The sequence below is a fragment of the Plutella xylostella genome, chromosome 26, assembly GCF_932276165.1.
Source record: "Plutella xylostella chromosome 26, ilPluXylo3.1, whole genome shotgun sequence".
Classification (NCBI taxonomy): Eukaryota; Metazoa; Arthropoda; class Insecta; order Lepidoptera; family Plutellidae; genus Plutella; species Plutella xylostella.
In genome coordinates this window covers 2,758,601-2,775,859 of record NC_064006.1, presented here as the reverse complement: position 1 = coordinate 2,775,859, position 17,259 = coordinate 2,758,601, and the positions used below count along the sequence as shown (strand labels likewise).

Here is a 17,259-nt window from a genome sequence, read left to right as displayed (position 1 = left end):
CTGATAATCTATCTGATTATAAAATGTAACATCATATGTATGAACCACATTTGACGCAAATAAATGTCTTTGTCTTTGTCTTTGTCTTTATCTTCTTCCTACCACCTTTACGCTGATGATCTCCAAATCTATACACATGCAGTTCCTTCCGACTTACCTCAGGCAATTTCAGAGACGAACATTGATCTGAATAACATATCAGACTGGAGTAAACGATTTGGACTTCGGGTTAATCCGTCTAAAACACAGGTTATCTTAATAGGCAGCTCTAGACTGTTGTGCAATGTGGATTTTCCGAACCTTCCTTCAGTACTTTTTGAAAATATTAAGATTCCATATGCAAATACAGTAAAGAACCTGGGAGTCTTCATTGATAAATACTTGTCTTGGGGACCTCAACTAGAATCAGTCAGCCGAAAAGTGTTTGGCTCTGCTGCTTCACTTAGGAGATTGCGTAATTTCCTTCCAACATCCACTAAGATTGCGCTTTCGCAATCTCTATTATTACCAATTCTTGACTATGCCGACGCCAGCTATCTCGATCTCACCCAGGAGCAACTTAACAAGCTTGAGAGACTTCAAAACTTCTGCATACGGTTTATATTCGGTTTACGTAAATATGACCATGTCTCCGAATTTCGCTCTAAACTCAAGTGGCTTCCTATTCGCCTTCGACGGAATACGCATATACTATCACTACTTTACAACTGTTTAACCCAGCATCTCCTCCCTACTTAAAAGAGCGTTTCAAGTTTCGGCACTGTTCGCATGACCGTACACTTCGCTCTGCACAGAACTTGCGTCTGCAAGTTCCGCTGCACAAAACTGACTTTTACGGCGATTCCTTCACAGTGACGGCCGTACTGCTCTGGAATGCTCTTCCTGAAGAAATAAGACGTGCACCTTCTGTGGCTTCCTTCAAAGAAGGGGTCAAAAGGCACTACCTAAAGTCTCTGCCTTAGTTGAATATATTATTGCTGTATATCATGTATCATTCTGTGTAGGTATATGTATATAGTATTATATGGGTATATATATATATTGTATTTATTTTGTTGCTTTATTTGTTTATTTAGTATATGTAGTGTTTATGTAGTGTATTATACTCTTGCACCACAACTACCTCTAATCCTATTTTTTTAATTTATATAACTCTCTTCCATCCAAAGGTTGTCTGGTAGAGATTGCTATAAGCAATAAGGCCGCCTTTTTGTACTGTTGTTATTTTTAAGTTTTATTTTGTATTGATTCTGTTTTTTTGGTGCAAATAAAGAGGATTGTATTGTATTGTATTGTATTTCTGGTTTTAACGACAATGCATTTCCGCTATTACCTATTTTTATAATTAGGTACATTCATAAGTATAGATATGTAAATCAAAATATAGGGTCGATAGTAAATGAAAGAAGATATAATATATCAAACGACATTTGTTGTATAAAAAATTTGTCCTGATTATGTTCTGATATACTTAAGACATTAAATCTAGATTTTACAATGATATAGGTAATATATGTGGGTCGTGGGAATAACGAGATAGATAGACTTAAACAAAACTATTAAGTACTTAATTATTATTTATTTATTTATGAACACTTTATTATTTTCATTTCCTAAAGTAACAAGAAACAAGAGCATAAAATTAAAACAAATTCAGACAATGTACGTACAAAGGCTAACTGCCCAAAAATCAATTTCTTCCAGCCAACCCTTGATACTCGTAGTGGAAGAAGAAGATGATGATCATTAATCATCATTTCGTCTAAAATCAGTGCAGGTGCGAGAAATTATTCTTGGTATACTGCCTAAGGTATAGGTTAGCAGCTTCACTCACACCTGTAATCAAAGAAAAATTAAGATTATATACTTTCATCACGACCCATCCCGTCCCCACTGCTGGGGTACGGGTCTCTCGGGAAAATATTAATAAAATTACATGTGAGTATATGGGTAAAATTATTCGACATATTTGGCAACACTAACCTGTAACCGCTGCAACTCGTTCTTCCAATTTTTTAAACGGAATTAAAGGCACCTGAATACGTTATCCTTCTTGCATAAAAGCCAATATATCTAGTATTACTTTTCTTGCATCACTTTTCAGCGCTTTTGGCATTATTACACCCAGAAAATCACAAAACAAATTAAATAACGTAGCGTCAGCCTCTTCGCAGAAATTGACATCTCAAATAACGCACAGAGTATGAAAAGACGTTTGACAATGAAGTCTCGTTAGTACACATTTTGACCACCGGAACAGATAAGATTGTGGCACTATACTGATAGGTACCTCCTGTCATAGGTCTGTATTCGTCTGTCACTGTCAGTGTCAAATGTCAATGTCAAAATCATCTGCTCTGCTCTTTCTCTTTTGCGGTGCAGTGAAACCGGAAGATATTCGAGAAAAATCGTAGTTTTTCCTATCTAAATCGCGAAATACATCAAATAAAATAACAAAATGTCTTTTATTGCAAAGCAACTTGCACGTAGGGTAAGATTCATTTACGATACCCTCATTACTTTCGTTTATATCCATAGAAAAGTGTCATTTAATTTGACTATTTATCTACGTTATTGCGAATTAGATAAGTATTTGTTTTTATTTTTACAGGTATTGACCCCGTCTTTTGCGGCTCTAAAGAAGGCTAACTTGTCTACTAGTAAGTATTTCAGCCATTCCATGTTTGCTTCCTGCTTTCCAGTTACATAACCTTCATAATTTATTGATGAATTCATCAGGGTCACTTATCATTGTTTAGGGTCTTTTAAACAATGATAAAAAACCCGCTGCCACTCATATAATTGCAGGCTTACTGCAAATAAAAACTCAAAAATACCTATTCACCAAATATGTATAGCAGAAAATGAGCCCCTAACCTAACGGCTATGGTTTACCACTTAACTATAGAATTAAAATTAATAATTATCTTATCTAGTTTTAGTTTACTAGGTGTATTTATTAAGTACAGATATTAGTATTTAGTATTAGTGTGTGTTACAGCTGGTGTCGTGTAAGGCCTAGGTATAAATAATAACTAAGGATTGAGTTCTGGAACCGGTCCCAGTGCTGAATAGCAAAGAGATGGGTTCTAGAATGCAAGCTCCCTTGGAACCATATGTAGGAACTTTTAATTGGCTAGTAGCTGTTTACCTGATATTTTCATATTGTATTATAGCTGTAAGTTCTTCAAATATTATAAAATAAAATGATAATTTATGATGTCTTCAGCTAGTGCAGTCTTAGCGCCGAGAGTTCAGAAACCAGCACCAGACTTCTCCGGCACAGCTGTAGTCAACGGAGAATTCAACCAGATCAAGCTGGCTGACTTCCATGGAAAATATGTTGTGCTGTTCTTCTACCCATTGGATTTGTAAGAACACCAGATTTTATCAAATAGAATCCTCCTGTGTCAACAGTAACCCTTAAGGACTATTAGCATATTTTTGGTGATTTCTTACTATGCTGGTTCAATGCACATTGCTAGATTTTTCTCACTGTGTTTTCTTTACTCTAAAGTGTGCATTCTTTATAATGTTGGGCTAGGAGAGAGCACAGGGTCAGACCTCGAGTTCAAGTCAATGCCAGTTGTGTTTTACTAAAATAAAAAGGAGTAAAAATGTAAAAAAAAACTCAGAATGCATCATTTGACTTCCGCTAACACTGAGTAATGCTTTCTTAAACTTCCATTTCAGCACTTTTGTGTGCCCGACTGAGCTGATTGCGTTCAGTGATAAAGCCAAAGAGTTTGCCAGCATCGACTGCCAGGTCATTGGTGTGTCCACCGACTCTGAGTTCAGCCATCTAGCCTGGACTAACACTCCTAGGAAGGTAAGATAACAAATCTTTATTTATTGCAATATAAGAATATACTTACTACATTATTATGTACTTCAATACATTAATGATCAATAGCCATTGTGGACAAATCATGTTCATGTTTGTAAAGGTCTACAGTCTAACCCACCTGCCAAGCATGGAGATAATTATTTCAACAACCCTCTAATCTTTGAGGAGACCCAAATTGTTTCCAATTTGTGTGTGTTTTGTATTGAAGTGTATACTTGAAATGATGGTTTATTGTTTATTATTATTCCAGGATGGTGGTTTGGGCAAAATTGACATTCCCCTGATAGCTGACTACAAGAAGACCATCTCACAAGACTATGACGTCCTTCTAGAAGGAGGATTCGCTCTCAGAGGTACTTGAAATGGACAGGCCATTACACACTTTAGCAGGGCTAGTGTTCATGCAACAAAATACCTATCTTGAAAGTCTTGTCATAACTTCCAGAGAGCCACTAACCGAAACCGATAGTAATCCTTAATCAATCAATCCACTTCAGTATACATAGAATTCTATCAGCAAGCAAAACACCCAATCTAAAACAAACCCAACTCCCTTCACAGGTCTGTTCCTAATCGACCGGCAGGGCATCCTGCGGCACATGTCAGTGAACGACCTGCCCGTGGGCCGCTCCGTGGACGAGACACTGCGGCTGGTGCGCGCGTTCCAGTTCGCAGACAAACATGGAGAAGGTGAGCTTGTTGGATTGGCTTTGGAGGCGGTTTTGAGTATCGAATGGTAGATTTTTTGCTATGTTTACTTACCAAACCCATCGTGGTAAATTCATGGTATCAAGATTCAAACCCACGGCATCGCTTACGCTGTCACTATGTATAATATGGTGTTACGAATGCATTTACGAAGGGCCAACTGAAAACCAGCGCTGTAGTCTTAATGTCTACAGCACATGCTGAGCTGGTGCCTTTTTTGACTACTCTAGACAGCCACATTTTATGTTACTCTTTGTTTTGTACTGTACTGTGCCCAGTATTTTTTTATATAAATTGTGAGAGTGTCAAATAGTTACATTTATCAATAAATAACATTTCTATTTCAGTATGCCCCGCCAATTGGAACCCAGAATCAAACTCAGCCACCATCAAACCAAACCCTAAGGACAGCAAGGCGTACTTCGAGAAGCAAAACTAAGATAGGTATCCAATAATTTTGTATAAGCGACCACAATTTAATAATAAATAGCATTTAATTACCTTTTCTATGAAAATCTGTTTATGTGCTTTATACCATTTATACCTAATGGTGAATGGAAAGACATTGTGCAATAAATAAAAGGTTTATTCCAGTAAAAGATTTTTAAAGAAGTGTATTAATTTAACAAAATCTACATTAGGTATAATTTTTCGCTACTATTTCCAACCTCAAAACAATTCTCAATAAGTATACAAAAATAACACATGATTTTTGATAATACATAAAAAAATAATTAAACGCCAGTAACTCAAGGCGCATTATGATGAAACAGTCTTGGTTATGTGCCTTATGAGACTATTATAGTGGTAAGTACTTTGATGTGTGTAACTAATGACACCCAAGCACAACAGATATACAAACTTTATTTCTTAGACTGTTTTTAACAGCATGCAGCATGCGGATTTCATCACGCACGTGGGATGGCACGCCATTTTCCCGCGTCTCGCGTGCATATTCCACGCGTTACAATGAATACTTGTATGAACGCGTGCGGGGCAATCCCGCGTGCGTGATCAAATCCGCATGCTGTTATAAACAGCCTTAACTATTGTGTATCTGTGCCCTGAAGCCCCCTATTATTTTTAAACTTGGTCATCTCATAGATACTGCGTGGCGAGTGCTTTAGCGTAGGCCATGATGGCCTCCGCCGCTTGCCGTGTCTCCACATGGTCTTTTGCGTCTTCGTACCTGACAACAAATAAAGTATTTACAAAACTTATAGGATTTTCATAAAGTCTGTTTTTTATCTCATATACTAATTTGTTAGGTTCAGACCCCTTAGCATGAATTTTCATCGGTCATCGGTCTGAATGGTTCATCAACAGTCAATTATCCCGCCAATAGAACGATACGTTACTTAATCGCGGGACAATCGACTGTTGATGAACCGTTCAGAATCTGTCAGTTTAGTATCTGAGATTAAAAAACTGACTTTAAAAACTTTGTGACGTGCGAAGGGTCTGCGTCCGTGCCAGGGGTTTGCTTTCAACGTCTATAAATTAGTTTAATAGCGTTTCTCCAATCACAGCGTCGTATTTATGGCGAATCGCGTTAAATTGATTTTAATCTACGTCGATAATGAATAAACCATACCACGGGTTGGCGGCAGTTCTAGAAGCCCCCTTCAAAGCATCGACGTAGCGTAGGGCGTTGGGTATGTTATTTGAATTCATCCAGTATCTGTAAGACGGAAAAATATTAAATGAATTTAAATGAAACTAAAGTAATACAGTTCATTGAATACAATAGAATAACAATAACCATGTTTTAATTCCTAAGGGGTCCTTTGAAGGCCTTGAGGAAATATATAGTTACTTATAAGCCGCATCAATAAAGAAACTCATGTAAACACATTCCCTCTTACTCGCTTATATATCCAAATGTTTCGATATTTTTTACTTTTCTTATGTCATGGACATTCGTAGTGCAACCACCATTTTGAATTTCTTTCTTTATTGACACAGCTTATTTAAATAAATGAATACTATACCGCGCCCTTTGGAGCAGATCGAAGGTGTCCAAGTCACTAGGTACTGGCTCTTCTGGATTCACTTCTAGTTCACATTTAGGAATGGTATTCAACTGAAAATATACAGGGTGGTATTTTAAAAGTTACGATCCAGTTGCCAATTAAATTTAAGTATAAGGCCTAGTTTCACCATAGTCTTTTAGATCATTGACACCCCTGTTACATAGTAAGTGTCATCTCTGAAATCATGAAAAGAGTTGTTCTATACATTTTAGTTCAATAACTGCCAGTTTCAATACTCTATCGATAGCTGATAGTTTCTATTTTACTATTTTGATACATGAAAAGTTGCATTCTGTCAATATCGTATGAAAGTAACTGTTGGATGGATAGTTATTGAAACTGGCAGTAAGAGAACGAGGGCTAACTTATTATCATTTAAATACAATGAATCCGTATCTTAAGCCTTAAATAAACCCTTAATAAGCCCTTATTCGTACCTTCATAAAGAGGAACAGAGATTGCAGATAGGACATGAAGTAGACCGGCAGCGGGCCCCCCGTGGAGTCCACTAGCGCCACCCGTAGCGCTATTCGCTCCATCTAGCGGGAGAAATACACAGAATACACACTATCAACTATGTTGTTGCAAAGGGCATGCAAGAATGAGGTTCCTCGATAGAGTTGTCTATTGATTCTTAAGCATGTAAATCCGGTAAACCCTGGCCAGTCAGAGACTGGTGCTAATCTAAACGGCCAGTGGTGACAAACCCTAGCTAGGACATGAAGTGACGAGGGCCCCCCGTCGAGTCCATTAGCGCCACCCGCAGCGCCACTCGCTCCATCTAGCGGCAGAAGTATACAAACTATCAACTGTGTTGTTGCAAAGGGGATAACTGGAAGGGAAACGAGCTTCCTCTATTGAGTTGTCAGTTGTTTCTTAAGCACGTAAGTCCGGTATACCGGTATACCTTAGGCAGTCAGCGGCTGACTGAGATGAACAAAGTATAGCATAGCTCTTTATTGTTTGTCACTGATAAGCAGAATAAGTGTGGAAGAAGGTGCCTATGATAAGCGGAAAAAGGCTAAAATATCAACGATTTTAGATATTTGGGAAAAAATACAAGTAGCTACTCTTTAAAATACGAATAGCGGCCGATCGCCACACCTCTAATGTATTACAAAGTTACTGGTCTCCAACCCTCTCTCTATCATATCTCTCCCGGAGCGCCGTCTCCGTGGCGACCCCCTCGCTCCGCACGCGGGCCGGGATCGCGCCCACCACCGCCAGCATCAGCTTGTCCGCTTCGCCTTCATCATCATCATCAGCCAATAATCATCCACTGCTGGACGTATGCCTCTCCCAAGAAGCGCCACAACACTTGGTCCTCGGCCTTGCTCATCCAGCCACTACCGGCTTCTTCTTCTTCTATCGTGTAAATGCACTAAGCTAACTTCCTCCAGTGTTTTGCTACTCTTATTGCGAGATCATGCCACTACCGGCTACCGATTTTAGATATTTGGGAAAAAATATAGGTAGCTACTCTTTAAAATACGAATAGCGGCCGAACGCCACACCTCACCCCACACCTCTACAAAGTTACACACACAGGTATTACACTAAGTTACTGGTGTACAACCTACTCACTCTATCATATCTCTCTCGGAGCGCCGTCTCCGTGGCGACCCCCTCGCTCCTCACGCGGGCCGGAATCGCGCCCACCACCGCCAGCATCAGCTTGTCCGCCTCGCCTTCGCCTTCGTCTTCGCCTTCGTCTGATACTGAAACAATAGGTATGCAATGTATATATACAATAGCTTATTAAATTATTTATTGCACATAATACAAAAATATATTTAACTAGCTGTCCCCGCGCGCTTCGCTTCGCCTTAAAAAGTTTTCCCGTGGGAATTTCGGGATAAAAAGTAGCCTATGTTCTTTCCCAGGGTCTAGACCGTATGTATACCAAATTTCATTCAAATCCGTTCAGTAGTTTTGGCGTGAAAGAGTAACAGACAGACAGACACAGTTACTTTCGCATTTATAATATTAGTTAGGATAAAGGTGAAGTTAAAGTTAACAGCATTTCCCTACCAGAGACTTCTTTGGTTGTGGTGAGGAGAATGATTTAGTAATACGAAGATAATTATCTTCATCATTATGATTACCAGCAAGGAGCGGTAGAATACTTTGGCCTCGGTTGCCTCGGTATTCATCATCCAGCCCCTACTGGCTACCTGTTTAAGGTTGTCGGTGTAGTGTGTGTGTAGACCGGAGGCAGTCCAACGTTACGATAGTCTATTCGTGGTTTCCACAAATTTTCCCCACAGCAACGTGAGATACTATATGTCTGCTATAAGTATTACTAAACGCGAAAGTTTCAGTGGGTCTTTAATTGTTACTCTTTCATGTAAAACTAGGTATAAACTCACATCCAGCAGCGCTCTCAAGGTCGCTGATCTCACTGGCGACGGCGGCGCGCCGGCGCGCCTGCCTCGTGGCGGCGAGCAGCGCGGCGCCGCTGCGGTACAGGCGTCCCGAGCGTCCTGACTGCTGCGAACCTTGCAGCTTCTCTGGGGAATGGGTGTAATGTTTGTCGTTGTCAGTTTTGGGTGTTTTGGACTCTAGGGTTAGGACGACGGTTTTGTGGGCAGAATTTTGAGAATCGATTTCGTAAAGGTACCCGAAGGATTACAATTGTCAGTAGCTAAGAATCATCTGCTACTGAACATAGGCAACTCACAAAGAGCACCAGCAAACTCTGTCATTGGCCTTCCTTAACCAACCAACTAATGGACATCACTCACAAGGCACTATAAAACTCTGACCTCAGACTGACATATCCAACCACTATCTATCTATCCTATATCAGGTGCATTTCACACACGGTTGAAAGTCCTAGGGCTACTGGGCTAACGGAAATGATCCTCGATCTAAATTAACCACTAATAAAAAGATGCTTGCATGTAAGAATACGCAAACTTTCCTTAACCTAATAGGTAGGTTCGCATTACGTTAGGTCCACAGTCTACACGTTCTTGCATACACACTAGCCCAGAAAAATCTACGGAATGCTTCTTTTGCTACTACCTTTCGTGCCCTCTTCTACAACTTTGACTTTGGCGGCCATTTCGTCCAACTCCTTCTGTAGCACCTCTCTCTCCGCTTGAAGTGCCTCCTCTATCTTTTGGTTCATTTCTTCTTGCAACTGTTGGGATAAAGGATATAATCTGAGTGAAAGGAGAAGTTACATACTACATACCGGTATACTTTCTTAGCTTACTTGTCAAAGATGACAAGCTGATAGTTATACCACACAAGCGTTTTGGCTCCGCTGTGCCGTCGCAACGCAAAGATTTCAAAGCAATGAATGCTGCGTCGGCGCTGCGCTGCCTGCGCTTCGTATTTTCAACGTAGACCCACCTCGTCTTCCTAACCTCCATGCGCGTTGCGTCGTCTTACCGAGCGTTGCGTTTACATTGCACTAGACTTACCATAATCTACCTAAGTATACCTACATAAATACCTAAGTCACTTACAATTTGTTCCTGTTCCTCGACCTTCTTATCCACACACTCCTCGAAGTCTTGTTGCCGCTTCTCAAGCGTTGCCTTCAGCTCTTTGTCATGGTCCTCCTTCATTTTTTTCAGCTGAAATATTTCAGATCTTATGTAGTAGTTATGTGGTAGTTATCTAACTAACTGTTGCCGCGAGCTTCGCTTAGCTTTGGTGTTGGCAATTGTTTCTGTGACAATGTCTGCTATGCTCTGGGTTAACTGGTAGAAAATGTTTTTAGCATTAAGTCCACCCTTATTTATTTGTAATAAAGGATTAAATAGGTAAATAAATAAATCTACTTGTACTTTTACTTTACCTTAGCTGCAAAATCGGTATCAATCTCGCGCATTTTCTTTTTGACGCTGGCGTCTACTTTATTATCACGAGCCTTCTTATCCCCTGGTAGAGCTGACAAAGTAAAAAAAAACTTAAAAAATACAAAAATATTTAATAAAATAAGATAACAAGGCATACTAAGTAACAGCATACAACACAAATACCTTTACCTATCGGTTCCGTTCAAACCTGAGACCTTCAGGGCAAAACCACTGCTCAGGCAACCACTAGGCCATCAATGCCTTGTCTTCTTCTTCTTCTTCCTAGCTTTTTCCTTACATAGAGTCGGCTTTGTGCGTCATGTCACGCCATTTGACGGCTGAATCGTGTAGTAGTTAGTAACCCTGACTGCTATGCCAAAGGTCCCGGGTTCGATTTCCGGCTGGGGCAGTCAGGCAGGCAGGCAAATATTTGTACTCTGTCCGATACCCATAACACAGGTGCTGCCTAGCTTGGGGTCGGATGGCCGTGTGTGAGATGTCCCCACATATTTATTTATTTATTATTTTACCCTATCCTCTGTCATATCCTCATTCACTCCACAAGTCCACACACTCTCATATTTGCCTTGTATAACTCTGCTGGGTACACTACATAATTCCGAATTACTTTTTTACGAATATGAAAATAACGATTTTTAAAATTTCGAATTTCATAGTTCCGAATAATTTACAATCCCGAATTTTAAGTTTCCGAATAACGAAAATCACGAACAGTTTATAAACGAAATTTCAAACAACACATTTATTAAAATGACGAAAGTCAATTTTCCGCATATTATTATTTCGATGTTTCAAAAGTACGATTTTTTTTATATCGAATTTTTTAAATTACGAATCCCGAAGTTTTAATATTCCGAAAATACAAATCCCCGAATGTTTCTTAGTTAACAAGAAATGGTTATATGAATAATGCAGCATAATGCGTATAAAAACAATATTTTTTAAGCTATATTATGTGAAACGCTCCGCTCCGCTTCGCTGCGCTCCGCTTTGTTTTTCGATATCTATGTGCACCTAACACGCTCCTCCTCGCTTTGCTCGTCGTCGCACCTATCTTTAGGTTTAGGTCCTAAGGTTTTTAAGTTTAAACACCATAAAAATCCTATCAATTGTTTTGCTCTAAATTTGAAACGCTTCGCTCCGCTTCGCTGCGCTCCGCTTTGTTTTTCGATATCTATGTGCACCTAACACGCTTCTCCTCGCTTTGCTCGTCGTCGCACCTATCTTTAGGTTTAGGTCCTAAGGTTTTTAAGTTTAAACACCATAAAAATCCTAGCAATTGTTTTGCTCTATATTTGAAACGCTCCGCTCCGCTTCGCTGCGCTCCGCTTTGTTTTTCGATATCTATGTGCACCTAACACGCTCCTCCTCGCTTTGCTCGTCGTCGCACCTATCTTTTGGTTTTGGTTCTAAAGTTTTAAAGACGTTTATATTTTTTGTCAAAATCACGAATTATCATATTTCCGATCGGGATTTGACTTTTTCGTGATTATAATAAATCGGTATTTTATTTTTCGTATATTAAAGTAATCGTATTTTTTAACATTCGTATATTTAACAATCGTAATAACAATATTCGTGATTATAATATTCGAAATTATAATTTTCGTGAATATTATAATTCGGTATTTTAAAAAATCGGTATTGCAATATTTCGTAAATTACATATTTGGGGTTATCAAATTCGGAAAAAAGTTTTTCGGAATATTTGGGTGTTCCCAACTCTGCTATTACTACTAGTACCTACCTACAATTTTTATAATATCTACGTCTTTAACAACTTACATTGTAGAGCCCGATCGACTCTATCGCCCATAGATTGATTAGCCACTTGCAATTGGTCTCTTAGAGATTTCACCTGAAAATTAAATTCCAGTGCATTTAGTTGCTAAGGGTGTTTTTTTATATTCTGCAGAATTTATCACGCAAGCGGGATATCCCTACACGCATGACACCCGTAAGTGATCTTTTCATACAAGTATACCTAACTATCTATTGTGATGTGTGGAATATGCAAACGGGACGCGGGAAAATGGCGCGCAATCCGCGTGCGTAATCAAATCCGCACGACATTAAAAACACCTTAATTTGAAACATGTAGTAAATGTAGTTACGATATGAGATGATACGAGTCAGTAGATGAAAGAGGAAACTATTTCGAGAGGTAAATCGGTATTGATCAATTGTAGATAATCTGATAACACTCACATATCTAGCGGCATGATACAGCAGTAGATCCACGTTGCCATCCTTCGGTATCTGTGGCTTCGGGCTATCGTATTGAAGACCGGGGTACAGGGTCTCCACCTCGTGGACGTATGATCGCATCACTTGTTCTATCTGGATGATATATTCATTAACACTTGTAGGCTTTGCAGCGTATACAGGAGGTTAGACAAAGGAAATCATATTATTAACATGGAGGTAGACATTTTGAAATACTAACTGCTAATGTACCTTGGGTGTGTCTTTCTCAATATTTGGTAGGTAAGTGTGATCAGACTGGCCAGACTTGCTATGCCGAAGGTGCTAGGTTCGACCCCGGGGGCAGATTATTTGTACTTGTATTGGGTGTTAAATGTTTGTGTTGTGTGATATCTCCAACCCGTTTGCCAAGCATAGAGATTATAGCTATAACTCTCCAGTCTTAAAGGAGATTCTACAGTGCACTATGTACCTATTACGTGGAACGCGCAGTAAACGTGTTTATCAACGTCGATAACGAACCCATGTAACGTTTGCAGGATAATTCGTTTGATAATAAATAATATTCCCCACTCACATTCTTCCAATACTTATCCACCGCCATCGCCATCTCGTGCTCACACTCAAACTGGTTTCTCAAGCGGCTGACCTCCCGCTGGTAGTGGTCGAGCACCTTACGAGTCTCGGCCAGGTCCGGTGCAGGCGCCACCACACCGCACTCGAAGTAGCGGCACAACTCGTCTGGTAATAGAGATGTTAGCTAAAATTGTCACTTATATCTTCTTGTGTCTGATCTTTAACTTTCTGGTCAATACACAACAGAAGAGCAGAATCAAGACCAGGGCCATGTTTGTGACCATAAACTGTCGTGAACCTATAACTAACCGCTTATTCGCGGCGTCGTCTACCCCTTATTTTCGGTTCATCACCAGATAATGACGGTCAGAGATGCGGCGCTAACTATAGCTCTATCTGGTTGCACTAAAGGTATCGTTTGCATAAAACTAACGTTGTTACGTTAACGTTATCCTGCACCTAACGTCATAGATAGAATATTTTACTAACCTAGCTTAGCTGTGGCTTCGTCCGCACTGTCCATCTGTTCCTTGACCAGCGCCTCTCGCTCCTCCGCCGCCGCGTCCAGTCCATCCATGGACGATAGAGTGAACTGATCCATTGCTGCCATTACTTTCTGTCGGGATACTTTATATCTAAGTAGGTACTATATTGAATATTCATCATCATCATCAGCGAACAGTCAATTATCATCCACTGCTGGACATAGGCCTCTCCCAAGGAGCGCAACAACACTCGGTCCTCGGCCTTCCTCATCCAGCCACGACTACCCGCCTAAGGTCGATTAAATAGAATATTACAAGGCATTGATTGCGAGTCAAGTGAGGTACATCACTAGTAGCCACGTAACTAGACAATCGTAGCTTTAAGTGGCTTTGACTATGGGGCCCTATCGCAAAGTCAACACGAAATAACGTTTAGTGTCAAATTTAATACATTTTCAATCCAAAATTGGTTGTAAAGAACAGTTCGTGATAGGCACACAGCACCTTCAAGAAATCCTGAACGTGTCTTTATGCATGTTCTTCAACCTAAGGTTTTCTAATAAGTACCATACCTACCTAACTATGTCCTTTGTTATATTTGCACAAACCTTATTATAGTTAATGCAAGCATCTCGAGCGGTCAGAATGTTCTTGAGAGCCAGTTCACCGAGGGTCTTCACGCATGTTTCAATCTCGCACAGGTCCTGTGTGAGGATGGGAGGCTTCTGTACTGGAGGACATTCGTCTGAAACAATACGAGTTTTTGGAATGTGTATGAAGATTGAATTGATTTAGTAATAAATAAAATTAAAATAAATTAAATAAAATTTATTTGAACAGTAAAATAGTAACATTACAATTAAATAGTGTAACTGTTACCCGTACTAGGTCATCCCTGTATTACAGGTAACAGTGCCCCCCATAAGATAGGTAGCACAGTTTGTGAGTTTTACTAGTAGTACAATTTGGTAGACTAACCTAATATAAATTTAACATGCTTAAAATTAACATGCAGACGTAACTAATAAATTGAACCGTATATTACAAAAACTTTATCACAATAGTATCGCAAGTAATAAACATACGAGAGGAAAGAAAATGGGAAATTTAACATTAGGAGACTTTTCACTTACGTTCTGATCCCTCATTTTCAACTTCTTCTGGAGGAGATTCTGAAAATGAACGGACGGTTTAAGCAGTAGAAGTGAATAAATGTTTAAAGTCAACTCATATACATAGTAACGTAATTACTATACCTACGTAGCCAAATTTAATCTACAATCGTACGAGAGTCGCAAGATGTTGAAGTTTTTAGTATATCGCTAACAAAAAAAAACAAAAATACTCACCTAAATCCTCAACCGGTTCACTTCCATCTTCAGTCAAAGAACACTGCTTCGGCTTTTTACTATCATCCCCAAGCCTGGCCACATACTGCTTGGTGCTTTCCCAGGAGCATTCCAGAAACTCCTGGTAGGTCATATTCTCCTGGTAGGCCACAGCTATGAACTCGTCGAACCACGGCGCGTGGAGGGTCAGCCAATCACGGACTTCGGGGTTTTTTCTGGAGCGATAAAGTTACCGTTATCGTCCACCGGTGAAATTGGCCTCTCCATAGGTGCGTCATGGCACTTAGACCTCGGTTTTCCTCATCCAGCCTTTACCGGCTTCCTATCTAAGCACAGCAGCCCAGCCGGTCGAATCCTCAAACCTAAACCTCACTTGTAGGTACTTTTACAAAACTTACTTCCTTTGAGTTAGTACACTGTACTCTATTTCTAACTGTTTCAGTCCATCCATCCAAAGGTCGCCTGGAAGAGATCGCTATAAGCGATAAGACCGTCTTTTGTACCCTGATTAAGTTGTAATTCTATTTTGAATTTATTCCTTCGTGTACAAGTAAATACTTATTAATCTTTCAAATATCTAACTTACTTAGCATAAACAGCGAAGCCGCCAGCCGCTAAGACTACGCCAATAGCGCCCCATAACAGCCTTCTGTTTTTGGGCGGAGGGGGCGGCAACGGCGGGGGCGGCGGGCAGGGCGGCCGCTCGTAAGCCTTCTTATACTTGTGCCGTATAGGGAATGTAGAGGTTTGTGGTGAAAGGGTGTTTGGATACTGGAAGAGTTGATGGTTAGGTTTTAGGGATTTATGGAGTCGGGTTAGATAGGTAGATGGAACGGGGTGCATGCGATGTCTACTTAAAGTAAAAATATAAATAATAGGTAGGTAGAAACTTACCTTCACAAACCGGACTTCGTTAATTATTAAAGGTCTCACAAATCTTATGTTTAACATTTTAGGCTTTGTTTATTTTTGTATTCCAGCATCTATTTAATTTGGCTTGACACTGACTCTTCTCACACTTTTCAGATTATTCTTTCTAGCATGACACTGACAGTGGCTGACCGTCACTGACCTGGTCACTGACCGTCATGGTCATAGAGACCGCCACCAAGCACAAGCACAAGACCCGTGTTGAGAAAATAGTTTCCATCTTTCCATCACTACATCTAGGCCGGAGTCTAACAACCAGCACGGCTTGTTATTGACGTCGATAAACTCGTTTTAATGCGCGTTTCTCCAATCACAGCGTCGTATTTATGGCGAATAGCGATATAGTGACGTTTATCGACGTGGATAACGTTCCCGTGTAAGGCAGCAGTGGGCGGTCCGGGTCATGGGCTTTTCAGCTAATACAAAATGTCACTCTTATTTTTCAAGCTCTAATTTTTTGTTTGTGGGCACATCTATAGATGGCGCTGTAATGAGAATCATAATAATGATAATTGAGTCCAAATAATATCTGGCAACATTATTTTACTATTATTTATTTTTAATACTGGTAATTATTAAAACTCCGGCAATGGTACGTTTCTTTACAGTCAAAATATTACGTCAAATTCAACTGCTATAATAGTTATAAAATATTTTAGTATCTAGTCATTCACGAAAATTTAATAAAATAAAACATTACATATATATACTTAAAAGAGCGATTTCAGTTTCGGGATAGCTCGCACAACCGAACACTCCGGTCTGCCTACAATCTGAGGCTACAAGTGCCACCGCACAAGACTGACTTTTACAGCCACTCCTTCACTGTCAAAGCTGTGGTACTCTGGAACGCTCTTCCCGAGGAAATACGACGAGCACCTTCTGTTGCCTCATTCAAAGATAGGGTTAGGATACACTATTTGAATTCACTGAACAGTTGATTATAAATATAAGTTGTTAGTATTTATTTATGTATTTATGTAAACGAGTTTATGTAATATATAATATGTAAGTTTATTATAGGTAAAGATATATATATATATATATATATATATATATATATATATATATATATATATATATATTTTGTATTGTGTTGTTTTATTTATTTATATACTATGTACAGTTTAAGTAGTATACCTTGCACCTCTACTCCCATTAATTATGTTAAAATTGTCTCTTCCATCCAAAGGTTGTCTGGTAGAGATTGCTTTAAGCAATAAGGCCGCCTTTTTTGTACTATGTTATGTATATAAGTTGTGAATTGTAATGTGTTTTTAATGGTGCAAAATA

General features: G+C 39.5%; 2 protein-coding genes across 2 annotated transcripts; one reads left to right on the top strand and one right to left on the bottom strand.

Annotated features, from left to right (window-relative positions):
* The first annotated feature begins 2,327 nt into the window (after positions 1-2,327).
* Positions 2,328-5,060, top strand: LOC105392837 (peroxiredoxin-2). The gene is made up of 7 exons (XM_038111639.2): positions 2,328-2,491; positions 2,612-2,660; positions 3,230-3,371; positions 3,694-3,829; positions 4,098-4,200; positions 4,409-4,537; positions 4,903-5,060. Exons 1-7 carry the CDS (start codon positions 2,459-2,461, stop codon positions 4,992-4,994), a joined length of 684 nt encoding a protein of 227 aa, XP_037967567.1. The 5' UTR covers positions 2,328-2,458; the 3' UTR covers positions 4,995-5,060.
* Positions 5,061-6,515: 1,455 nt separating this feature from the next.
* Positions 6,516-16,351, bottom strand: LOC105390204 (MICOS complex subunit Mic60-like). The gene is made up of 16 exons (XM_048630473.1): positions 15,931-16,351; positions 15,623-15,807; positions 15,037-15,251; positions 14,821-14,859; positions 14,296-14,432; positions 13,692-13,818; positions 13,204-13,367; positions 12,630-12,791; positions 12,207-12,279; positions 10,400-10,491; positions 10,065-10,175; positions 9,616-9,733; positions 8,958-9,098; positions 8,173-8,306; positions 7,026-7,127; positions 6,516-6,638 (listed from the first exon to the last, which is right to left on the bottom strand). The coding sequence occupies exons 1-16, from the start codon at positions 15,985-15,987 to the stop codon at positions 6,522-6,524; spliced, it is 1,974 nt and encodes a 657-aa protein (XP_048486430.1). The 5' UTR covers positions 15,988-16,351; the 3' UTR covers positions 6,516-6,521.
* Positions 16,352-17,259: the final 908 nt, after the last annotated feature.